Source organism: Rousettus aegyptiacus, unplaced genomic scaffold, assembly GCF_014176215.1.
Source record: "Rousettus aegyptiacus isolate mRouAeg1 unplaced genomic scaffold, mRouAeg1.p scaffold_m13_p_6, whole genome shotgun sequence".
Classification (NCBI taxonomy): Eukaryota; Metazoa; Chordata; class Mammalia; order Chiroptera; family Pteropodidae; genus Rousettus; species Rousettus aegyptiacus.
The window spans coordinates 94,620,214-94,644,481 of NW_023416309.1; the positions used below are offsets into that span (position 1 = coordinate 94,620,214).

The 24,268-nt window shown below is 49.6% G+C and overlaps 2 protein-coding genes across 4 annotated transcripts; one reads left to right on the forward strand and one right to left on the reverse strand.

The window, feature by feature from the left end:
* Nucleotides 1-231: 231 nt before the first annotated feature.
* Nucleotides 232-23,704, reverse strand: ACSF2 (acyl-CoA synthetase family member 2). 3 transcript variants are annotated; one of them, XM_036223047.1, is made up of 16 exons: nt 23,475-23,704; nt 13,024-13,219; nt 12,533-12,661; nt 12,220-12,273; nt 11,768-11,886; nt 11,466-11,631; nt 10,804-10,899; nt 10,503-10,660; nt 10,118-10,209; nt 9,757-9,833; nt 3,370-3,450; nt 1,999-2,150; nt 1,059-1,200; nt 850-960; nt 638-706; nt 232-379 (listed from the first exon to the last, which is right to left on the reverse strand). In XM_036223047.1, exons 1-16 carry the CDS (start codon nt 23,582-23,584, stop codon nt 329-331), a joined length of 1,803 nt encoding a protein of 600 aa, XP_036078940.1. In that variant the 5' UTR covers nt 23,585-23,704; the 3' UTR covers nt 232-328. The 3 variants fall into 3 exon arrangements, with proteins under 3 accessions (XP_036078940.1, XP_016013987.1, XP_016013988.1); XM_016158501.2 differs by having other exon boundaries at nt 3,343-3,450; nt 23,475-23,702; XM_016158502.2 differs by lacking the exon at nt 13,024-13,219 and having other exon boundaries at nt 3,343-3,450; nt 23,475-23,558.
* On the forward strand, nt 5,143-9,551 carry CHAD (chondroadherin). Its single transcript, XM_016158503.2, has 4 exons — nt 5,143-6,432; nt 8,226-8,389; nt 8,644-8,789; nt 9,032-9,551. Exons 1-3 carry the CDS (start codon nt 5,659-5,661, stop codon nt 8,783-8,785), a joined length of 1,080 nt encoding a protein of 359 aa, XP_016013989.1. The 5' UTR covers nt 5,143-5,658; the 3' UTR covers nt 8,786-8,789; nt 9,032-9,551.
* Nucleotides 23,705-24,268: the final 564 nt, after the last annotated feature.

A 24,268-nucleotide genomic window follows, 5' to 3' on the forward strand; every position in this document is an offset into this window, starting at 1 on the left:
AATCGTATATTTTAAACGGGTGAATTGGATGGTATGTGAATTATATTTCAATAAAGCTGTTTTAAAAAAAGAATACTTTTTGTATTCTTTTGTACTTGTAGTCTTGTTGTCTTGTTGAACTAATCTGACAATATGAAAAAGAAATGAGTATAGTCTTAAAAATCCTCACTCAATACCTTTGGTATTTCAAAGGGATTACATTAAATAGAAAATGCACAGCAACAAGAGACCAGCCAAAGAAAACAGCTCTTTATGCCAAATCACAGACAGAGGAGGAGAATGTGGGGGAAGAGCAGGGAGGGCCTTAGAGGACACTTCTCCCGTTTATTCACAGGTTCAGATGTTTTTCCATCTGCTCTCGAAGTGTGAATTTCTGGACCTAGAGGAAAGAGAAGGAAGAGCCAGGCTTGAGGCCTCTGCCAGCTAGGGTGACCAAGTATCTTGGTTTGCCTGAGACTGAGGAATTTCTTAGGCTAAAGCTGGGAAAGTTTGGGACTGACTAGGATGAGCTGACTGGTTGGTCACTCTACTGCCACTCTTACCCATCACTGAGGGCGACACAGGTGGGGCCTCCTGGCCTTCTGCTCCTGGACTCCAGGCTACCCTGCCCCTCCCTAGTCTCCTCCACCTTACATACCTTTCCTGAGACAGTAAGGGGGAAGCTGGTGACAAACACGATGTATCGGGGGATCTTGAAGTGGGAGATCTGCAGACCAGAGGAAGATAAAACATGAGGTTGGGTTGGAGGGGTCATAGGGTTGAGTGAGGGGACAGTGGGCTACGTAGTTGGCAGGGAAAGGGGGTTGAAGAACCAAACACCATAAGCTTTTGGGGAGTTGAGGCTCCTACCTTCCCTTTGCAGAAAGCCTTGATTTCCTCAGGTGTGGTCTTCTCCCCCTGCTTCAGCTGAATGCAGGCACAGACTTCCTCCCCCATATAGGAGTCCTTCACTCCCACCACCTCCGAGAGTCCCAGGTAGATATCAGACATCATCATCCCATCCATTTCCTGCTCCTGGGGGCTCGCTCACCTGGGCTTACCTGGATTGGGTGCCTCACCTGCACTTCCTGCACCTGTGGGTGTGTGTGCAAGAAGTTCTCAAGCTCTGCGGGGTAGATGTTCTCGCCACCCCGGATAATCGTATCCTTCATGCGCCCCACAATTTTGCAGAAGCCCTCCTTGTCCATAGTGGCGATGTCTCTGCAAGGAAAGGCCAGGAATGGCATCTTGCCTCAGCTGGCTGGCTCGCTCACCCATTTACCAAACATTTATTGAGCACCTGTGTGTCTTGCACTGCTCTAGACTCTGGACGATACAGCATGAACAAGATAATCACTGGAACTTACAGTCTAGCAGGGAAGGCAGACAAAAGCAAACCAATACCTATAACATATTCTCTCTGTCAATATATCTATACATATGTTTTCCATGGCTGGCTTCTTTTCTGTAGTTCAGGTCTCAGCTCAAACGTTTCCACCTTAAGGAAGTTTTCTCTGACCACCCAATCTAAGAGAAGCTCCCCTCCCTATGACAGCCACTTTCTCTCCTTTGATCCTATTTTATTTTCTTCATTTTTACCAATGTCTGAAATTGTCTTGTTTGTATCTGTCTCTAGACATGTGGAAAGTAAGAGTAGAATCCTTCCCATTTTGCTTTCCACTGGACCACTAGTATCTAGAGTAGTGCCGACACATTACAGGTACATACAAATTTGTTGAATTAACAAATGAATGACTGAATCTTGGCTCCAATTTTGCAGACACTGGTGGAGTGCACTGTCCTAGGCATTCTCATCAGTACTGCGTCTGATTCTTCCAAAGCTCTATGTACCAACTGATCATCCCCATTTTACACAATGTGGAATTAAGTTTCCAAGATGTGAAGGGGCCGTCTTGACACACACGTCTTCCCTCTTCTGGTTTAATGTCCCCAGCTCAGCCTCAGGACCCCCAGCCTCCCTTCAGCAGCCAAAACCTCTGCCCCACTCTGCCCTCTCACCCTGTCCGATACCACTTGTCTTCTCTAATTACTTCCATAGTCTGCTGGGGTTCATTCCAATAGCCCATCATGACGCAGTACCCTCGGATCCACAGCTCTCCAGGTGTATTCAGCTCTGCCACCTTCTCTGTTGTCACGTTCACGATCTGGGCCTGAGACAGGGCAGCTTCGGGCTGGTGCCTCCCACCCTCTTACTTCAGGATGGGGGACCCTCCGGAATGGGGGAGAGCTTTGCCTTACCTCCCCCCCAATAATAAGGTCCCCTGGCTCTGCCTATTTGGAGCCAGGGAAGGGAGACAAAGACTAGAGTGGTTCCATAATCAGTCAGACTTCTGAGTTAGGCACACAAGAACAGGTGAGGCCCAGGCCAGCGGTGCTGAGGAAATGGAGTGGATGGGAGCCACTGCAGAGAAGAGCTGTGGAGGACCAGGCCAGCTGAAGAATTACAAATTGTGTAAAAGAAAAGGGAGTGTCCTCTTCCTACTAAGCAACAAACAGAGAAGCCAAAGAGGATGATGTGGCAGGGCCGTTTGAAGAGGGCGGCAGAGAGGCAGAGCCTGAGAGTCTCGAGGAGAAATGAGCTGCAGCCAACATGCGAGGCAGGCTTAGCCTCTGTGTGTCTCAGTGTCTGCACCTGTGAAATGGAGAGACCTAAGCTGACCCCTACCTACCTCATAGTGAGGCATCCCACAGAAAGTGGCAGTGTGGCTATTGGATGCATGAGAGGGGGCTAATGCACACTCACTCCAGGGAGGAAGACAGGAAAGATCTGAACCAGGATGGTGGTTGGCCCCAGGGGAACCAGCTGCTTGGGCACACTGGCCGTGACCCTGAGAAGCAAAGGCACAAGGGGGCAAGGGAAAACCAGGTGCAGGCTGGCACAAAGCACCAGTGTTGGAGCAGGAAAGGAGTCACAGCGGAGAATTTGAGAGTGAGAGATGATCTGGGTCAGCCTTCAGGTACAAGAGACCTCCAAAGGGACAGGCTGCTTGGGAGATTCAGTGTTTACACCAAGCAAAAAGAGGAACTCGGCTGAAATGAGGGTGGGGGGCCTATGGAAGAGAAAGAGCAACAAAGGAAAAATCTCTGTACTCTGGCTCCTCTTTGAGGCTGTCCTGGCTGCACCGAAACAGACAGCAGGTCTTGGCAAAAACACACCTCAGACAGGAGGGAAGGTTGTGGAGAAGTTCAGCTGGCAGCTGCTCTTGATCGCTGCTCAGCTCTTCCCCTCAGGCCTTAGCCCCCGGAGAAAGTCCCAAGACAGGGCAAGGGAAAGCTCTGCAGCAGGGAAGGGTAGAGGTGTCTGTGGGAGGTGGGGTCTAGGGATCCTGGTATGGGGCTCACCTCTATGTGAGGCACAATTCTACCCACACTTTCTGCCTTCTGCTCCAAGGTGTCCATGGGAAAAGACATGAAGGTCGTAGGACTGTTCTCTGTGGTTCCATAAACAACCTAGAGGGTCCAGAAAGGATGTTTGGAGGGAGCTGGGGGACTGCAGAGGAATGGGGTGACCTACCCTGAGGGAATAAAAGAAACTCAGGGGAAAGTGGAGGGCAACTGAATGGTAGGGAAAGAGACACAGTTGTTAGAGGTCAAGGGTCAGGAGGCAGAGGTGCTGGGACATTAAGCTGACTAACTCAACTGGCAAGGGCCCCAGCTGTGAAATAAAATTAGGAGCAGGGAAGCCATTCTCTTCTAGTCAGGGCTCTCAGTCTCTCTGTTTCCCTGGAGCAGCCACAACCCTCAGCCTATGGCTCCCAGTGTTACCAATGCTCAGCTTCCTTATCCCCATCCCAGGCTGTCTTAGCAAACCCCATTTCCTGATTTCGGGACACAACATCCTCTGCCCCTTCTTTCCAAGCTGAAGGTCCCGAAAACTTAATGAGAAAGCCAGTCTGCCTTGGCCCAGCTGGATGCCGCATAGACACAGCCCCCACCCCCACTCCTACCCTACCCCATCCATGGAAACCTGGGAAAAGTGCCTGGCCTTAGGGTTGGTGCCCCTCAAGCTCTGGAGAGTTTCCTGTAAGTTTTATTTCCATCAAAATAAAAATACAGCCAAAGTAAGGCTTTTAAAAAGCCAGTGGTACCTCCCTGCCCCCACACCACTTCTAGTGGTTGGAATATCTTGAGCAATAGAAAACCAGAAGCCAGCCTTGCAGGAGCCTAAATACCATCAGGGAATGTTCTAGGCCAAGTATGACCCTCATTTAGAGACATCCCTCATCTAGAGGGAAAGGGGCTTAGGAAAAGGACAGGCCTCCACATCTGAGCACTGGGTGAGGGGAGAGAGACTAGCCACTCTATTCTAGGTCCCTACCAGTCAGCAAAGATACCAGACTTTTGTCTTTCACACCCTCCTCCACTTTCCTCTGTGTCAGCTTAGGCACAGTGTGGTCTGGTGAGACCTGGGGTCCAGTTCATCACCTACCTCCCAACACAGAGGATATTCCCTGCTAGGCAGCCCAGAGCTGAGACCCTGACTTCCCACCCTCCCTCTTCCACAGGAATCTGGACACAGTGGCTGGCAAGTGGATACACAGAGACCTGGTCGGCTGGGACAGGGCTGCCCACAGGACCTGAGCTGTCCAGGACTGTCCCTTGTAGCCAAGACCCAGGCCCCTCACCCGCCCTTCCAGTCCTGGGGCCACAGCCCAGGGATGGCCTCTGCCAAGTACATCTTGGCGCCACTCTGGCCACCACCCTGAGAGACCCCTCAGGGGTGGGTCCTCACCACTGGGGGTGGGGACCAGGGGATGGGATATTTTAGGGAGATTAAAGAAGAGGGAGGTGGGACTATGCTTGTTCAGTTGCCCTGACTCTGGTGCCTGTGGTCTTCCGATGTGTTTGCCAGGCCTGTGGGTCACTCCCCTCCCTGCCACCCACTTTTCTAGTTAGTCTTCGGCCATGGAAAAAGGGGAGAGTAGTTGCAAGGGAAGCTCAAGCAAGCTTGGGGCTGGGAGAGAAGGGCCAGAGGCAAGTCCAAAGGTGGGGAAGGAGCTCGTATTTTCTTGGGGCTGGCTGAGTGTCTTACCGGAAGGGGGAGCCCGACGGCAGGGCGACTAGCACGCTAGGGCCGGCGCTGCACAAGAGCCCCATTAAAGCGCCGCCGGCTGGCCAACCGCGGCGAGACTCGCGTCCGGCTGTCCAGCCCGGCTTCCTCCCTCCCCGGGTCCAGGGCACCCGGCCCAGTGTCTAATGGCGGGGTGGGGGGGGCAGCTTGGAGGCTCCATCTTGAGCAAACAAATACTTTCATGGAACGCCTCCCTCTCTGCGGTGTAGTCTCAGGGCTCTAGACACGCGCCCCACCCCCACCCCCAAAATAAATAAAAGCATAAGGAAAGGAGTTAGGGATCTGCAGGGAAGCTGGATCTGAGAGCAGAGGACAAGGTTGAAGGACACTGTCCCAGCGCCTACAAGGTCGCCAGCTGGGGGAGGGGCCCCACCGCCTCCCTGTCTAGGGCGGGGGCGCATCTCTGGGCGGGAGGAAGTTAAGCCCGGTGGCCTCGATGCTCCACGTAGGAGCTGGCTCTGGCTGCTAGTTGTGGTCAGGGCCACCGTATAAATAGGGCAGGAGACCCGAGCGCCGAGGACTTCCCGCTGCCCGCGCCCCGCCGCCGTCGTGCAGCTGCCCCCCGCCTGGCCCTAGGTATCCTGGCCATGGCCCACCCCATGCTCTTGCTCACCCTTGGCCTCCTGGCCGGCCTGCTGCCGGCGCTGGCTGCCTGCCCCCAGAACTGCCACTGCCACGGTGATCTGCAGCATGTCATCTGCGACAAGGTGGGGCTGCAGAAGATCCCCAAGGTGTCAGAGAAGACCAAACTCCTCAACCTACAGCGCAACAACTTCCCAGTGCTGGCTACCAACTCATTCCGGGCCATGCCAAACCTTGTGTCGCTGCACCTGCAGCACTGCCAGATCCGGGAGGTGGCTGCCGGGGCCTTCCGTGGCCTCAAGCAGCTCATCTACCTGTATCTGTCTCACAACGACATCCGCGTGCTGCGCGTCGGTGCCTTCGATGACCTGACCGAGCTCACCTACCTCTATCTGGACCACAACAAGGTGACTGAGCTGCCCCGGGGACTGCTTTCCCCGCTGGTCAACCTCTTCATCCTACAGCTCAACAACAACAAGATCCGCGAGCTGCGTGCAGGCGCCTTCCAGGGCGCCAAGGACCTGCGCTGGCTCTACCTGTCAGAAAACGCACTCAGCTCCTTGCAGCCCGGAGTTCTGGACGATGTAGAGAACCTTGCTAAGTTCCACCTGGACAGGAACCAACTGTCTAGCTACCCCTCAGCTGCTCTGAGCAAGCTGCGGGTGCTGGAGGAGCTGAAGCTGTCCCACAACCCCCTGAAGAGCATTCCTGACAATGCCTTCCAGTCTTTCGGCAGATACCTGGAGACCCTCTGGCTGGACAACACCAACCTGGAGAAGGTGAGCTCCTGGCTGCAGAGCTCTGTCCTGGCTCCTTCTTCTCAGCCTGGAAGCCCAGGGATCCAGGGCCACAGCTAGGTGCCATTCTCTAAAATTGCCTCTGTTCCTCTGGCTATCTCCGAGGTGATGAGCTCTGTCTGTCTCGTCACATCCCACCCTAATCCCTGCCCTGCTGCCCCTATTCCTAGTCTCAGCCACTACCCTCCTAGCATTCCTACTTATAAACAGAGCCGGGGCCACCCTGGCCCCACAAATGGCCCCTACGAGGCATTTCCAGTGCTCTCCAACCCTCTGCTGTGGGAAGCGGCCACTTCTTCCTTTTGGGCCTTCTGCCCCTCCTCTGCTTTTTTTCCTGTCGCCAGTAAATCTACCACCCCATAAAGGAAGGTTTGTTTATTGAGGAGATTTCCAGAGGAGCCAGGCGAATCAAGTCCACAAAGAAACTCTGTTCCTGGAGGGGTGGGGGGTGCATGCATGTGTGCTCTAGTGGAGTGGGAGTCTGGGGAGTGATCAGGGAGGAAATGCCAAAGGAAAACCGCCTCTATGCCCCTCAGAGACCATGGTGGGTGCCCCGCCCCACCCCTGCAGTCCACACACACATTCCACTGCATTCTCCCTGAGTGGGGACCAGGGACCAGAGGCTCCTCTAGGTTGCAGACATGGTACCCATGAGCTCTGTGAAGGGCCAAAGGCAAGAGCCATACACCGTTATCAATCTTTGGCACAGGTCCCCAGGTGTCTCCCCACAAGAAAGACTGGCTGTGCCTCACTGTCCCACAGACAGACCACTGACTGCCCTTTGCCCACCCCAGACCCATCTCCTGGCTGCAACCTTATCTAGTCCTTCCTCCCCTTTGATGCCCAGCGCCCGGCCTTGGGTCTGGGCAGAATCCCTCCTTGGGGCTGGAAAAATCGCTCTGGTACAAGGGCTTTGGCCAGGAGGTTTGGGCAGGGACCAAGACAAGGTAGGGGAGATAGTTATCAGAACAGTCTGTTACCAGAGAATTTCATACCCCTTCCCGGCCACTGGCATGGAGATGAGGGCAGAATCATACCTGGAAGGTAGCCAGCCTTTGTCTGCATGGATAGAGCCTATCCAAGCCTGCCCTTCTGCAGCCTGGCCCCTCCCCAGCCTAAGCCCAGCAGTGCCAGAGCAGCCTTTCAGTGGGAAGTAGAGCAGGGAAGGAGAAGCTGATCTGGGCCAGGGGAGGCCAAGCAGGACCTGTGATGCCTGGGCCAAGATGTGGGCACCAATAGGATGTTTCCTCTGGAGCCATCCAACCTGGCCAAAACCCCCACCAAGGAGGTTCCACAAATAGTTTCTGGCAGACAGTGAGGACAGAGCTGGGGAAAAGTCCCAAGACTCTGGAGCTGTGGGAAGCCTGGGCCCACTGCCCATATCACCAAACAATGATCAGGTTTACCATATACCAGCTTGGGCCACTGGAGCCAAACTCTGACTGCCTCCCCAGTCACAGTGTTTGTGCAGGGAGTTTTGGGCCAGGGCAGAAAAGCTGGGTATGGTCCTATAGCTACTGTTCGCTCCCTAGTATGACCCTGGACAAGGGACTTAACTTTCCCCTGGCCCCATCTGCACATTGGAAATAATACCGGCTATCTCGAAATGTGGTTATATGGATTAAATCATTAGAGACAACTTTGTCACACTGTGACACTCCTCAAGGTGCCGCTGCTTGTGTCCAGGGAAGGATCCTGCCCCTCTGGGGCCATAGAGCTGGGAGAGACTGGACACTGGGGATGGGGTGCTCACTCATGCCCACCTTGCCCCTCAGTTCTCTGATGCTGCCTTCCTGGGTGTCACCACACTGAAACACATCCATCTGGAAAACAACCGCCTGAACCAGCTGCCCTCCAACTTCCCCTATGACAACCTGGAGACCCTCGCTCTCACCAACAACCCCTGGAAGTGTACCTGCCAGCTCCGTGGCCTCCGGAGGTGAGAGCACCCCCATGCCACCCCTCCCTCCTGTGATGCAGCGGAGATACCGCCCTGCACTAAGATATCTGTTATGTGTCCTAGATCTGCTCCCTAAGAGATGTGGGACCCTGCAAGCTCCCACATTTGTAAAATGAAGATGACAGTTCCAGACTATCCTAGAGCCAAGTCAATCCTGGCCTCGTGGCTCACTGTCCCCTCCTCTAGTACTCACACATCTCTTCTCCAACCCTAGCATCTCTCTGTTTTTCCAGGTGGCTGGAAGCCAAGACTTCTCGTCCTGATGCAACTTGTGCCTCACCCGCCAAGTTCAGGGACCAGCACATCCGTGACACAGACGCCTTCCGCAGCTGCAAGTTCCCCACTAAGAGGTCCAAGAAAGCTGGACGCCATTAAACAGGTGGGAACAAGGCAGGCAGGTCCTTCATTCCCCTCTCTGGAGACTCTGGCAAATGAGGAGGGTGTCCCAGGTATTCCCTGCTCGTGGAGAGACATGCAGACCCTCCAATTTTGCAGAGAGAAGAGGGGAGGACTGAGGCTCCCTTCTGAAGGGGAAAATGATACTGCCTAGGACTCCCACCATTCTCTCCAAGCATCACCTGGGTTGTTGGAGTTCTAACACTGATTCTTGCCTCACTGTAGGTCCTGACCCAGCCAGTCCTGGTGACTGGCCTCTGCCTTCTGCCGGAGAAACTACTGACCTTCCCACCTCTGACCCCCATCTTCTTCCACAGCCTCTGCTGTTGCACAGAGCTGTCCACACCTAGACATGTCCTGGCAGGGAGACTCGGGCACTCCAGCACCAGCCCAGGTCCACCTGACCGTAGGGGCTCCATCTGTCTGGCCCTTCCACCTGGCTCCTCTCAGAGAAGCTGTTTCCGACACTCTCCCACAAATCCTTTAAAACCAGAACTGGGTGGGCATCAGGATGGCCACCTTCCAGAATCCTCCTTCCCTCGGCTCCCCTTGCCCTGCCATTTGAAAACCAACATCAGGTCCTTGACCCAACCCCTTGTTTCCAGAAAGGGTCTTAAGCCCATGCCCCAACTCCGCCAGCTCCCCCCTGCCTGGGCATTCTAGCAGGACACCGGTGCTTTGCCACATCTCCCTCCATGCTGCATGTCTTCCCCAGATTTCTATAAAAATAAATTTATGTATGTATACTCTTTACTCCCCATTCCCTATCTCTATGACTCGCCAGCTGCTGATGAGGTCAGGTTGCATTTTCTCACATCTGATTTCTGGAAGGAGGCCGGGCGGAGAGGATCTCCCCTGGAGATCTTGCCCGGGCTTATCCCCACTTTCGTCCACCTGTTCTCATCCTAGGCCTGGCCTCTCACCCACCCATAGCCCCAGCCACCACTCACCACCAGCTCCTGTGCATTCAGCTTTTTGATGATGGCTCGGATCAGCTCTGAGGGTATAGGGGCCCCGGCAATTAAACCTGAATCAGAGAGAGGGCTGACACAGCTTCCCGCTGCTCCAGGCCTGGTGGACCTCCTTTGCCTGCAGCTCTTTTTAGGGAAGAACATTTGCTCCCTCCCCTGACCCTGGACCCACTCCTACACCTGACAGCTGGACTTGGGCTGGTGTCCAGGGATGCTTGGGATTTGCCTCCCTCCCACCCATGTTTCTACAGTGACCTTCTTGCCCCCTAAATGAAGGATTGAATGTACATCTAGCTCACCCAGGCCAGTCCTGTCCTGGCCACCCTTGCCCCCTTCCCACCTCCACGCATGGTTGAGATGTCATAACTGGAGAAGTCTGGCTGGTTCAAAATATCCATGAACATTGTGGGAGTTCCATACAGGAAGGAGCCTCTGTATAAAGGGGGTTCGGGGGGGCATTTCAAAATCAGGTTTGGAAGTATAAGGGAACTCCCTCTTCTCACCCACCCCACCTTGAACCTGCAGTAAGGGCCAAGGCTACAACAGTGGGGAACAGGCAAAAGAAAGTCCCAGAGGAGGAACCGGTACTCTCCTTGGGTTCCCCACTACTCTGTTTCCATTTCTCCTGGCTAGAGAGAGAAGACATCTTGGAGAGGGATCAGGGCCCAGGAATGAGAAACAGGAGGGTCTCGTGAACCTGCGGGTAGCTGCCCACTGATGCTCACCTCTCTCGGCTGATGGCCTCCAGCGCCTTCTTGCCATCAAAGGACGGAGAGGACAAGATGAGGGTGGCACCGTGTACTATGCTCATCATCGTGCCCCCCACAGAACCCAGGCAGTGGTACAGGGGGCAGGGCAGGATGTGCCGTGATGACCCTGGCGACTGGAGATGGAGGCAGGAGGCTGATGACACAGGAGCAGGAAGCCCCAGAAGCGAAGCTACTTCCTTTAGCCAGCAGGGGAGCCCAGCAAGCCCCACCCCTACCCACGCAGGGTGCCAGTAATCCCGGACCAGCATCCCCTCACCTTCAGGTGCATTTGTATGCGCCTTCCACTAAAGTAGGAGTTGTTGACAATGTTGTAATGGGAAAGGGTAGCCCCCTTGGGTCTGCCTGTCGTCCCCTGATAAGATACAGGTGACACTTAGCCCCTTTCTCCCTATCTCCTTCCCTCCCTGGGCCACTGCAGGAAAGAGCACTAGATCGGGAGTCAGGAGAATGGGACTATTGTCCTAGATCCATTCATTCTCTCAGTATGCATTCACAAAGGTTTACCACATGCCCGCATGGTGCCAGGTGTTAGGATCCAGAAGTGAGAGATAAGGTCTCTGTCCTCATGCCACTTGTAAAGTGGTTCAGAGAACTCTGTGGACCAGCAGCAAATTCCCTTTCCGGGCCCCAGTTTCCCCATCTGCCAAATGAGGGGCCAGGCTCTACCAGCTCGGACCTGTGGTGGCACAGCACATCTGCCTGTGCTGTGGACAAGAAGGGCAGGGGAGGGGGGCATGTGACAAGGAAACCAGTTGCTGATGTTTTCCAGGCCAGAGAGGACAGCTAGGGCAAACCCTAGGAGACGTGTCTGTACTCTTGACCTCCTCAGCTGTGTCCTTATTCTTGGGGAAGAGTCATAGGGGCTAGTAGGGGGCAGCATGCCAGCCTGAGCTTGGGGCCTGGAGACTTATGCCCTACTGAAGTGAACTGGATGTTGACGGGGTCATGGCAGGACAGGAACTGCTGGGTGTGCCGGAGCTGGGCCAGATGCTGCTCTTTGCTGCCAGCTGCCACCACTTCATCCAGGAGCAGTGTCCCAGGCATAGGGCTGTCCACTAAGATGACTGTGGTCAGATCTGGGAGCCTGGAGGTAGGGAGGGTAGTGAAGGATGACTGAGGGAGGGCCCAGAGAGACACCAGCCTCCACCCTGAGGGTGGGTAGGGAATGAGGAAGCCAGGATGCCACACGAGGTACCCTTTTCAATCTGGGATATCCCCACCTCTGACTCTTCAAGGCTCCTGGCTGGGCCTTCTCCAACTCTGGACAGATCTGCTTCAGGATGTTGTAGTACTGCTGGGTCTTGAATTGCTTGGGGAACACGAGGGCTTTGCAGCCCACCTGTGGAAGGGGAGTCCATCCCCTCCACAGTCAGCAGGAAGCCCCAGACTGGGAATCAGGTGGAGTTCACACTAACAGTTGCTCTCTCTTGTACATCCTGACACATACATGTACCACTCTTTAACACACACACTACCACCATGACACATGCATGCACCAGCCCCATACATACACCAGCCTTGTATCTGCCCAACCACCCCCTCCTCCTACCCCCACCCACAGCCTAAGGAATGATAGATTTTGGTTATCACCCACCTGTGCACGCCCTCCCCACCCTATCAGCCTTCTGTGTCAGGCGGTCACCTAGTCGCTCCCCCCAGGAATGGGTCTTACCTTCTTGAGGACATACTCCAGCTCCGGAGCCTGGTAGGCTGGGTTCACAGACACCTGGCAAAGACAGCAAGGGTATGTCGGTGTCCTGGGCGGACCCCGTCCCTCTTGCTGCCCCTCTTCCTTCAAGAGACACTGCAGACAAAGGCAGTGCCCTGCCCCTGCAAACCCTCTTGGTAGCTTCAGGAGAAATCACTACCCAGTCTGAAACCAGGCACGCACTGGTTTTGCTCTGGGGCCAAGGAGCTAGGGGTGTTTCCCATGAATGATGCCCTCCCCCCACATACTCAGCTTTACCAGGCAAGCGCCTCCTCACCAGAATGATGCCTGCTTGGGCTGTGGCCAGCTGTATGAGCACCCATGCATATGAGTTGGGTCCCCACATGCCCAGCCGGTCACCCTTGCAGAGACCAGTACTCAGGAGCCCAGAAGCAGTTTTGTCCACCTGGTGTAAACATACAGGGCATAAAGATGAGATGTGGGCAAGCAGAAAGGGGCCATGACTCCCATTCCAGCCCTTGGCTCGAGGATTCACATCAGAACCACCTGGGAACAAGGGACAGGCCTCTGAATCTGGGGTGGGGCCTGGAATATACAGATTTAACAAGTGCCCTAGGAGTGACTGATGCAGGAGGCATCCAGGTCACCTCTGCCTCAGCTCTGTCCTCAACTCCTGATACCTTTTGGGGTCCTCAGGCAGCCCCAGCACCCTGCTCCACAGTCAGTTGCCCCCCTTGTGGCTCCGCCCAGCCAGGACAGCCTGGGGCTGGTACCTGCCCACTTTGAAGGTTCAAGGTTAGCACCCACCTCTTCCTTAAGCTGGGCATAGGTCAACCTCACGTTTTCATGGTTGACGACCAAAGCCTCTTGGTCCGGAAACTTTTGTGCTGTGGTATCCAGGCAATTCCCCACAGTCTTGTTGATAAGCTGCAATTCCGTGGAGCCCCGGACGTAGCTGAGGCCTCCAATGGGCAGGGTAGCAGTATAATTCACCTCTTTGGAACTGCATGGAGAAGTGCCATGGGCTCTACTGCACCAGGCCAGGCCTCCCCGGCACCAAGGGCCTGGCACGCCCAGCTGGGAGGCAGGCTGCTTACAATGGATTAGGGACTACTCCAGAAAATATTGAGCCTACCCTATCCCCAGGACCCACACATCTGTTAAACTTAGAGGCTACTTCACCCTTGGGAGATCCAAACCCAGAGGCCGACTTATTATCCTTAATAAGAGAAGTTTCTTTTCCCCAACCTATTCCCCAGTTTTCACTCAGTGCCAGCGGCCTGGAGGCTTAGTGCAGAAACCCTAGAAAGGGAAACCAAGGCAAATCATGGTGTTCTGACTAAGCAGAGAGGTGGCCTAGAAAGGCTAGGAATGGCCTCATCCTAGATACCGCACCCTCCTGATAAAAAGCCCCTGGGTATGTGTCAAAACCTATAAAGTAGTTCAACACAAGGACTAAATCTTAATGTAAACTATGTATTATAGTTAATAATAATATATCAATATCAGTGCACTAATTGTAACAAATGTACCACACTAATGCAAGATGCTAATAATAGAGGAAGCTGCATCTGGGGTGGGGTGAGTTTGTGGAACTCTACGTACCACCTGCTCAGTTATTTTGAAACTCTAAAACTGTACCAAAAAATTAAGTCTATTAATTTAAAAAAGCAAAACCAGAAAAGGCCTCCAGAAGTCCAGGTATTATATGCTTAGGTCTATGTGTGCTCACTTGCCCAATTTGGGTGACAGCTGCTGGGCTCCCACCCAGGCCACATGGTAGTGTAACAGGTCTCAGACCTTGTTCCCATCAGAAAGCATATGCTCCAGGTTCCAACCTTCCAGGTCACCTCCAGGCCACCACTGGGAGGAGTGGGCCCCCCAAGGGCCAATCCTAATAATTCAATTCTGCAGCTGCTTTGTTAAAAAGACCATGCCTATTGTTTGTGGCTTGTAGGGGAGAATTTCTGGGAAGAACATGGTATGCGGGGCAGGGGAGAGCAAAACTGGGTTTCCCTGTAAATGAGAGAGAAGTCTGCTGCTGTCTCGTAGGTGAGTGGGTCACAATGCAAGCTGATGGGGAAGTGGCCCTGACTTGACTTTGAAGCTACGGCTGGGGAGGCCAGGATGATTCACATAGTGGGAGCACTGCTGAAGCTCTGTGGGGAGCAAGCAAGCAGCAGACTGGGGTTGGGGTTCTGAGGTCTCATCCCTGGCATGCTGCTGGGTGGGTGACTGTCGCGGACACCTTTAGTGCCCCACGTTACGTCTCCTCAGAGCACCTTTGGTTTCAGCAGCTAGGACAGTTCTGTGGGGGGTCTGTCTGGTCAAGGACTTCTCATAACTCCCCTTCTGCAGCCTGACAGTTCTGGTTAGCAGCTATACCTTCTCAGAGATCCTGGCGGGTAAAACCCTGGTTACCTGAGGCGACAACGTCAATAACAGCCAATATTGGCTGCTCTTTCTGTCCCCTCTTCCCACTCCCTCACTTCTGCTTCCTAGGGTCACAAATAAAGCACCAGCACCCAAGTCCTTGTTCTCAGAAGAATCCAAATCAAGACACAGGATTTCTCCTCTCTGGGCCTTAGTTTCCCTGCCTATAAAGTTTGGGGACTGCATCAGTAATTATTCACAAGGGGGTGTTATCTAAATTATCTGGATAATCATCTCAAAGGGTTGTGGCGAGCCACCTAAGCCAAGTGGTTCTTGCAGGTGTGCTAGGAAGAACTCTTAAGTTCCCGTGAGCCTACACTCCCTACTGTCCACAGGTTGACAAACCTAAAGAATTGTTGAGCTGGTTCCCAGTGGTTACCATGACACCCCTCGAGAGAGGTTGTGTACCCTAAATCCCTACCTTATAGACATACTGTAGAGTGTGAGGAAAAGAGTGAAGAAATAAAATGGAGTCACTATAGTCAAGTTGCTAAATTACTAAAATCAAGTAGGCCAAGGCACAAGGAAATGCTTCTATTTTTGCTTTAACTAGCCCAGAAACTTAAACTTTTGAACTTGTCAGTTGTGCATTGATGCCTGGAGGTGGATATATAAATATATATTTAAGTGTGTGTGTGTGTGTGTGTGTGTGTGTGTGTGTGTGTGTCCTATAGATAACTCTCTGATTATGCCCTGAAGAACTAAGGAAAGAATGTTCATATGTCTACCAGACAATTGGAATACTACCATTTTGGACCAATCTAGAGGCTAAGAATGCAGGACTGTTTCTTTTCAAGAATGTACTTTTTACTATATGAATGCTCAGCTTTTCTTTTTTCTTCAGAATACTCTGGGTATTGCCTAGTTGCTTTTCCCGTTTGCAAACTCTAAGACCCTTGAATAAATCTTTATCATATATTTCTCGTCAAAGCCTCCTAATTAATTTATGCTTGGTCAATAAGGGCATCTAATTTTGCCTGCTGGGAAACAGCTATGCTCTCTTCTTTGGATTTGCTAAAGTGATAGGTGCAAGAGCAAGGATGTGGAGAGAACCTGTTTAAGAAGAAAATCAACACAGGGGGGAAAAAATGTAGGGAAAGGAGACAAAAAGAGAGAGGGCGGGAAGGAGGGAGGGAAAGAAAGAGAGAGAGAGAAAGAGGAAATACAGTGAATCTCAGACTTAATCTTGAGGATGTTGAACCCAGAGCCCCAGCCATGTAAGTCCATCCATCTTAGGACTTTTTGCTGTCAAAAGCCAAGAAATTTGCTCTTTAAATTTACCTAGTTTGAGGGGAAAAAAATTAGCCAAACTCTACTTGTGACAACGTGAATAAACCTGAAGAACATTATGCTAAGTGAAATAAGCCAGACAGCGAAAGACAGATATTTCATGATCTCACTTATATGTGGAATCTAATATATTAATTAATTAAGGCCAGTTTGAATTGGGTTTCTGTTGCTTATTAACTGGTGAATCCTAACTATACCTACATTTTTTTCACATTCAGTGGCTAACCAGTGCCCTTGAAGGTCCAGTAGACCACTCCTACAGTCCAATATCTGGATTAGGAGGCAGTAAAGTACAAATCTCAGCCAGTTTAATGGTTTTGTTATCAACAAAACATTAAAGGTGTGAGGTTCTGCCTTACAACAGCATCCTCCTATTCTCATAATGACCCAGAGATCTATTTGGTTTGGAACGTGTTTTTCTGAAGTGGTTTCCATGGAGAACATGGTCTTCAGACCAGACAGTGGCCTCTTAGAAAGTCTAGTTGGCGAAACGACAGGATGATTTATGTGCAAAAAAAAATCCAGTTCAATTGTCATATGCGTTATCTTCTCTATCTTCACAGCATCTCTGACAGGTGCTGTGAAAGAGACCCCAGTAGCCCCTTCTTCTTTAATATTACACCCTCAGATGTTCAGTTGGCCATGTGGAATAGAGACCAGATTTTCAGGCCTCCCCAGCAAGTGACCTGGCCCAAAGGTGAAGTTCTGGCCACTGGGATTTAAAGAGAGATAGTGTGTGTAACTACTGAGAAGAATCTTCAAAGGGAAAGTGCATCTTTCTTCTGGCCAGCTAAAATGCTGCCTATGACAGGAGAAGAATGGCAGCTATCTTGGACCACCTGGTGAACTTTGACACCACAGAGCAGCAGGACAGAGGGGGCTGGTGCCTGATAGCAGGATGTACCATATCAGCTACAGACTGGCTATCTTCCAGAACAAGAAATTCCCATCTCCTTTAAGCCATGAGGAGAGTGGGTTTCTCCAATACACATGAAGCTAATCTAAAATTCATAGGTAGGAATCGTGATCTCATTCTACAGATAAAGAAACTGAAATACAAAGAAGCCTAGTAGACTGCCGGGCTGGTAAATAGCTGAGCCCAAAGTTATAGACACATAGCCCACCTGGATTGGGGCAAAAGGAGTAGGATGGGTAATTCTTTTCTTTAGATTTTCGGTTTATCCCTTATCTGGTCACCAGAGATTATCTAATCTCAATTTTATTTTTTCCACTATTGTTTACTAAGTGAAACCAAGAAACTAGGACTGGCGTAGGGCAGAGTTGAAGTGGAATCAGGTGGCTTCTTCAAAGAACTTAAGAGTTCTAGAAATTCATATCAATGCAATTTGCTCATAAATGTCAGAACCACCTATCATTTTGAAAGTCCAAGCACAAACAGAACTGATTTTCTCTCCTTCCTTCAACGCAACCCAAAAGCCTTGGCCAAAAAAGGCAGCCACTTCTTTTTCTAATCTTAAAATGGTAGATATTCCATTTAAACATGACAAAGGAAACAAAAAAATTTTTGTTTTAGGAAAAGTTGTTTGTTTGTTTAATGTGTTGGAGCTGGAGGAGGACAACCAGCAGTTCCAGTTGCTCTCAACTCAAATAACTAAATAAATATTGAGTAAGGCCTTAGATATTGCAAAATACAAGCTCCAGATAGAAACGAATATGTGTAAATCAGTCAGATGAGAACCGTGACAAAAGGTCCCACCCTAAGAGGTGCTCTTCGGAGAATCTGCACATGAGATTTCAGGCCCAGATCTGCTGCTAGATCTGAATTCATAACTCAAGAAACAAGGATTTTTTTTTTTTTTTTAAAGAACTCTCTTGATTTCTCACTTTGGCAACTAATGTGCTCATGGTTTTATACCCAGTGCTTCACAGTGCCTGGAATGTTAGAGGCACGCAACTGAATAACCAACGAATTAATTATTAATAACACATAAAACAACCCAATTTAGAAAATAAGCAAAGGACTCAAACAGACATTTTCCCAAAGAAGATATACAAATGGACATCATGCATGCGAAATGCAAAGTAAAACCACAATGAGATGCCACTACACACCCACTAGAAAGGCTATAATCAAGAAAACCAAAATAAGAGGTGTCAGCCAGCATGTGGAGAAATTGAAATCCTTGTGCATTGCTGGAGAGAATGTAAAATGGCGCAGCCACTGTGAAAAACACTTTTGCAATTCTCCAAAATGTTAAACATAGAATTACCGTATAACTCAGCAATTCCACTCCTAGATATAAACTCAAAAGAATTGAAAACAGGTGTTCAAACAAAGACTTATACACAAAGTTCATTGCAGTACTATTCACAGTAGCCCAAAGTGAAAACAACCCAAATGTCTAGTAATGGATGAATGGATAAACAAAATGCAGAACACCCATACAATGAAATATTATTTAGCCATAAGAAAGGAATGAAGTGTTGGAGAGGATGGGAAGAAAAGAACCCTCATACATTGCTGGTGGGGATGTAAACTGGTACAGCTACCATAGGAAAGAGTATAGAGTTTCCTCGAAAAATTAAAATAGAGCTACCATGTGACCCAGCAATTCCTCTACTGGGTATTTACCTGAAAAATTTGAAAACTTATTTGTAAAGATATATGTACTCCCTATGTTCATTGCAGCATTATTCACAATAGCCAAGACATGGAAACAACCTAAGTGTCCTTTGACTGATGGTCGGATAAACAATATGTAGTATACAATGGAATACTACTCAGCCATAAAAAGGATGAAATATTACTATTTGCAACAACATAAATGGATCCTAAAAGTATCATGCTAAGTGAAATAAGTAAGACAGAAAAGGATAAGAAACATGATTTCACTTATATGTGGGATATAAACAAAAAGCAACAAATGAACAAACAAAACAAACAAACAAACTTATAGACACAGATAACAGTATGGTAGTTACCATAGGAAAACAGGAGTGAGGGGAGGATGAAGAGGATAAACGGAGTTAAAAATATAGTGATGAAAAGAGACTAGACTTTGGGTGGTGAACACATAATGCAATATATGTATGATGTATTATAAAGTTGTACAACTAAAACTTATGTTATTGACCAATGTTACCCCAAAACATTTAATTTAAAAAAGAAATAATCTCTAATTTGAATGTAGCAGGATTTTTCTTTCTGAGGGATCCAATGGATAAAATAGTTTATGTGCCTTCTGTACAGTTGTGGTATCCTGTGATTACTGGCTCAACCAACCCCTTTTATACATGGACACGTATTCTCCAGGTTCAAGAGCAAAGAGCAGTTCATGACACTTTGCTAAACTGTTTAATGTATAACACACTCTTTCACGAATTTTTGTCAAAGTTAATGAGTCACTCCTCCCAAAAGTATCCCTTGGTTTTTGAGCAAAAGAAGCCAGATACAGAGACTCAAGAACAGGCAAAATTAACCTAGGAGATTAAAAATCAGAACGGTGGTAGCCTCTGGTTGGGAAAGGGAATCGATTGGAAAGGGGCATGAGAGAAATTTCTAGAACTGTGTTGTCTATATGGTATAGCCATTAATTACATGTAGCTGTGGAACACTTGTAATGTGGCCGGTCTGACACGAGATGTTCTGTTAGTGTCAGATATGTACCAGATTTGGAAGATTATATGAAAAAAAAAAAGTGTAAAATATCTCATTAGCAATTTCTAAAAGACTGAATACGTGCTGAAATGCTATTTTGACTATATTAAGTTAAAGAAAATATAACATTAAAATTAGTGTCACATCAAGGGAATCACTTCGTGAAGCATATAAATGTCTAACCACGATGCCATATACTTGAAATGAATATAATATTGAACGTCAACTGTAATTGGAAAATAAAAATAAATAAAATTTTAAAATTTTAAAAACTAATGTCACCTATTTCTTATTGTTTTTAAATATGGCCACTAGAAATTTTAAAATTACACATGTGACTCACATTATATTTCGATTGAATGGTACTGTTTTAGAGTGATGGACAAGTTTTATATCCTTGGATGCTGAGTAATGGGTATGTACATTTGTTAAAATTCATTGAACTGTACACTTAAGATTTGGGCATTTTACTGTATGTAATTATACCATAAAGCCCCATGATCTTTTCACCACCTAACATATCCTTCCTAAATGAGACTACAGCCTGCAAAGGACAGAGACTATAAAGAACTCCCAAGTAATAAGAGCCACAATAAGATTTGAGCAGAGTACTCTACATTTGGTGGAAACTTTCATTTTTAGTATCTTGAATAAAACCACTGGTATATCTATGTTTATGCTTATGTAGAGAAAGTATGCAGGAACTTACTGAGTCCAGGAAACTCAAGAAGACAGAGGACATTTTTGAAAGCCTGAACTACTCAGGGTGGGGAGGCATCCATGCTGCAGATTTTCCCTTGGGCCACTTGTATGGGGCCCCCAGGGAAAGCACACAGGAGCCGGGGTGGGAGTAGGGGGCTGATTCAGGACACCCAACCCTTGATAGCATCACTAAGGTACATATAGGTCTGGATCTTAGCTTTCTAGGGTCAAAACACTTGATGTTTTGTACGCACTCCCCTAGGACTACAGGGAACCACAGAATAACACTTCATGTAAGTATGAAGACTTCATACTTCAACCACAGGGCTCTTGGATTCAGGCATCAGGTTCAAAGACCAGCCACCTTAGGAATCACAGAATATCTGCAGAAATGTGGAGTGCTTCTTTTCTAAGTGGCCTATTTTACAAAGAAACCAAAGTTTAGAGAAGTTGACTGATTTCCTTAAAGCTATACTAAGTTAGAAGTGAGGGGGCTAGGATTTGCTTTCCTGTCATGTGACACTGAAACTGAGAAATAAAAGCATAAGGACAAGGTTCAAAAAATATGCCTTGTCAACTAGAAACACAACTTGTTTTCTTTCTGAAGGGAGGCAAACCTGTTAGGCTTGCTGGTACTTGTTACTTAATAGCAGTACACACCCCAAAGTCCAGCCAGCATATAAAATATCACACATCTCAAGCAGGTCCGCCTTGGTTTAGGCAGTTGCCCTGCCAGAACTGCCTCCTTGTTCATTTCCAGACAAAAATTATTAAAATGTGGGTTTGTTGGAGTTGGTAGAACATGCAAAGCTGTTATTACACAAGAACTACCTGTATAACAGCTTATTACTGCTTGGTAAAGAAGTCATTGGTGCCAGGCTATGATTTTAAGAATTTTCTTACGTAACTTCATTTAATCCTCACAACAACACTACACATGAAAAAAGTCAAGTTCAGCTTCAGCTCCAGACCTACCAGGCAGAAAGTGGTTCCTTCTAGCCAAGATCTGGTAGATTCTAAAGTTTCTGTTTGTAGCTTGAATAAATAATGTCGGGGAGATTAGGAGGGGTCCACACCCAGTATTCAAAAGAGTTCGAGGACAAGCAAGATTTCATACAAGTCTACAGGCATCATACTTCAAACTACAATACAGTCCTATGGCTGAAGGGTTCCGGCCTCTTTAGAAAGCCTTCCCTAATCTCATTTCCAGCAATTAGATTCTCTCTTGCTTTGATTAACATCCTCTGAGGGGTAGCACCCTTTCTGCTTTGAATCAGTGGGTCTATAGTCTTCAGCTGTAGATCCCTATTAGGCAAAGAACTCAGTGAAAACAGATTCATTCATCTTTGTATTCTCCACTGCACCCTCCACAGTAGATTGTACATCTACTTCCTGTAAGGCAGGAAAGGGTAACTAAAACCAAAGTGTACGATTCACTGACTACAACACCCCAGATGGATGTGACAACGTCACAGGTAAGCCTTAGAGATCTGGGGGAAGCCTGGTCATCTCAGGTTCATCAAGGAATAAATGTTAGATTTCTCCCTCCAAGGCTTCCTAAAGCCCCAGACTAGCCCATCTGTCTTCCTTGGGGAAGGAAATATGTGGACAAGGGGAAGGAGTTGGTGGTTCAGGAGATCTGAAGAGCAATGGACAGGTTCTTATTTCCTTCTGGGGAAAAAAAGGCTCTGGACAGTCCCAGCTTCGATGGAGAAGGACTGGCCAGGAGAGAGACTCAGGTGCAAGAAAAAGGCCACTGAGGAGGGGATTCTCTCCTACTTTCAAATCAGTTGGAATTCCTACCCAGACACCATTTGAAGGTTCTTGAAAACCAGCTCTGCCCCAAAGGAAAGTCTGAGAAGAGGGAGGCTTCAGCAACCCAAGTACGTACATTAGTGAATTAGGGACAAGTCACTGGACTCAGAGGATAGGTAATGTACCCGAGGTCATGCAGCGAGTACGTGAAGTCCAGGGCTGTAACCCCCAAAGTAGTTTTGTTTCATAGTTCTTGCTTTTTCCTAACAAGCAATAAGTAACAGGCCAAGAATATTGGACAGCAGGAAAGCAGGGCATATGGGACAAGATCAGAATTTGGAAAGGTCGGAAATTCAGGAAGATTGCACAACATTTGACTTGAAACGCTGAGTGATGATCACCTTGATTTACATTTTCCCCCACTAGACTGCAAACTTCTGGAGGACAAGGCCCCACGGCTTCCATAGCCACGGTACCCACCAGAAAATTAGGCATGGTAATCTTAAAGCATATTCGAAACATTGTGATCTCAGAGTTCTAGCCAAAAGAGGAGTTTGCATCTTCTTCTAACTCTCATCATCCAAAAAATTTTTTTAACCAAACAGTTTTCTCAGATGAGAAGCTTCTTTGGGCTCCTCCTCCCTTTTCCACATCCAAGCCCACATCCCATCTGGTATCTTGGTTTTGGTATCCAAAACCAAGTCCTAACCCCAGACTTAATACCATGCCCAGTTGGTGGCAGGACAGGCTAAGTGGTCCCCAGGTCTCTGCCCTGCTGCTTGCTGAAGATAACCACGACCACTGATAACAACAGTGGGAGCCCAACTCTGCTTAACCAACACACTCACTTTTGCAACTGACAGCATTACTCATTATACAGCTATGGAGACAGCAGAACAACTGGAGGTGTTCAGCCTTCACCTGCCAGCCCCTACCCCATCCTTTGCAAGGAAGACAAAATGAAACAGGCCTAGTAGATGCAAGGGGCCAAGCAGTGTTTGTCAGCAGTTAATTAAGAGGAAAGGGGAGACTGCTGAGTTTAGTAGCCTGGGGTGGGCAAGATGGGGCTGAAAATCCCCAAGTTTTTCCCTGAAGGGAGTGCAGCTCAGAGGCAGTGTCCTGGGGAGAGTCCAGACCTTGCTCCTGCCCCTCTCCCTCCCTCGGGCTGGATTGGGAAAGGCCCACAATGCTGATTCTGCGCTTACATGAGTGTAAGAATCTATAGAGTCCTGGACCAGAATGTGGAGTCAGTGAGGGGTCACTGCCAGCCACCAGCCGAACCCCATGCCGGGCCGGCTAAACTAGCATTTCCTGTTGCCTAACTGCTAAGTGCAGGGTACCTACTACCCCGAGCGCCATCCAGAGGTGCAGCAGTCGCGGGCCTCCCAGCCCCAGTGGGATCAGCCGCCAGCGAAGCTCTGCAGGACCCTCCCGCCTGCCCCTTTCCCGGGCCCCGTACCTGAGGGAACGGACGCCCTGCAACCTCACTTCCTGGTAACCCCAAGAGAGGACGGGGCGGACCCCTAGCATCCCCAGACTCTCGGCGAACAGCTTCCCGAGACGCAGCATCCCGATGCAGACAGCAATGACCCGCTACGCGGGCGTCCCAGCCTGACAAAACTTTTAAAGTAAATAGAGGCGGTGCGAACGCGATGCTGGCCGGGAGAAAATAAAGGTCACCTCTCGCTAGGAAGCGAGACTGACTTGGCCCAGCAAGACGGGGCGGGGCAAGGCGTGCCAAGAAGGAAGCGACCCTGCGCGCAGCCACCCTACCCTGCGACCCGCGGCCCGCCCCCTACCACCCTTGAAGAATTGACCTGGTTTCCCGCTGGATCTGAAGTCCTCGGCTGCAGGTCTCCCAAGGCAGATCTCCACTCCCAACCACCAGACTCCTAGGTTTTGGGGCGCAAAAGCTTATTGATTTCCTAGAAGGAAACCAGTAGTACGTGAATGCGGTGCGGATGGCTAGGCCCAGAAGCGTTCATTCCCCGACAGGCGTCACTTGCCGACACCTTTCCCCTTCTCTCCCAGGGTTGTGAGGCAGAGACCCAGAAAGCTGGCACAAAGTGTCCCCAAGGCAAGCCAGCTAGGGCATAGGACCTGTGGGTGGGTGGAGGCGTGGAGGGGTCGCTGGAACAAAGGGTGCCACCGGAGAGAGAGTCCCAGCTGAAGCCAGATGTCAGCTTCAGAAGGGAGACCAGTTTGTACCCCTATATTCCAAGCGGCAGCTTCCCATGGCTCGCCCTAGGCCTC

Bases quoted from the DNA above. Each gene is read 5' to 3' on its own strand.
- CHAD (XM_016158503.2), top strand. From the start codon at position 5,659: ATGGCCCACCCCATGCTCTTGCTCACCCTTGGCCTCCTGGCCGGCCTG. The intron at 6,433-8,225 runs GTGAGCTCCTGG...CTTGCCCCTCAG, and splicing joins ACAACACCAACCTGGAGAAG to TTCTCTGATGCTGCCTTCCT. The intron at 8,390-8,643 runs GTGAGAGCACCC...CTGTTTTTCCAG, and splicing joins CAGCTCCGTGGCCTCCGGAG to GTGGCTGGAAGCCAAGACTT.
- ACSF2 (XM_016158501.2), bottom strand. From the start codon at position 23,584: ATGCTGCGTCTCGGGAAGCTGTTCGCCGAGAGTCTGGGGATGCTAGGG. The intron at 9,834-10,117 runs GTGGGAAGGGGG...TCTCTGATTCAG, and splicing joins CATCTCAACCATGCGTGGAG to GTTTAATTGCCGGGGCCCCT. The intron at 961-1,058 runs GTGAGGCACCCA...GGACTCTCGGAG, and splicing joins CACAGGTGCAGGAAGTGCAG to GTGGTGGGAGTGAAGGACTC.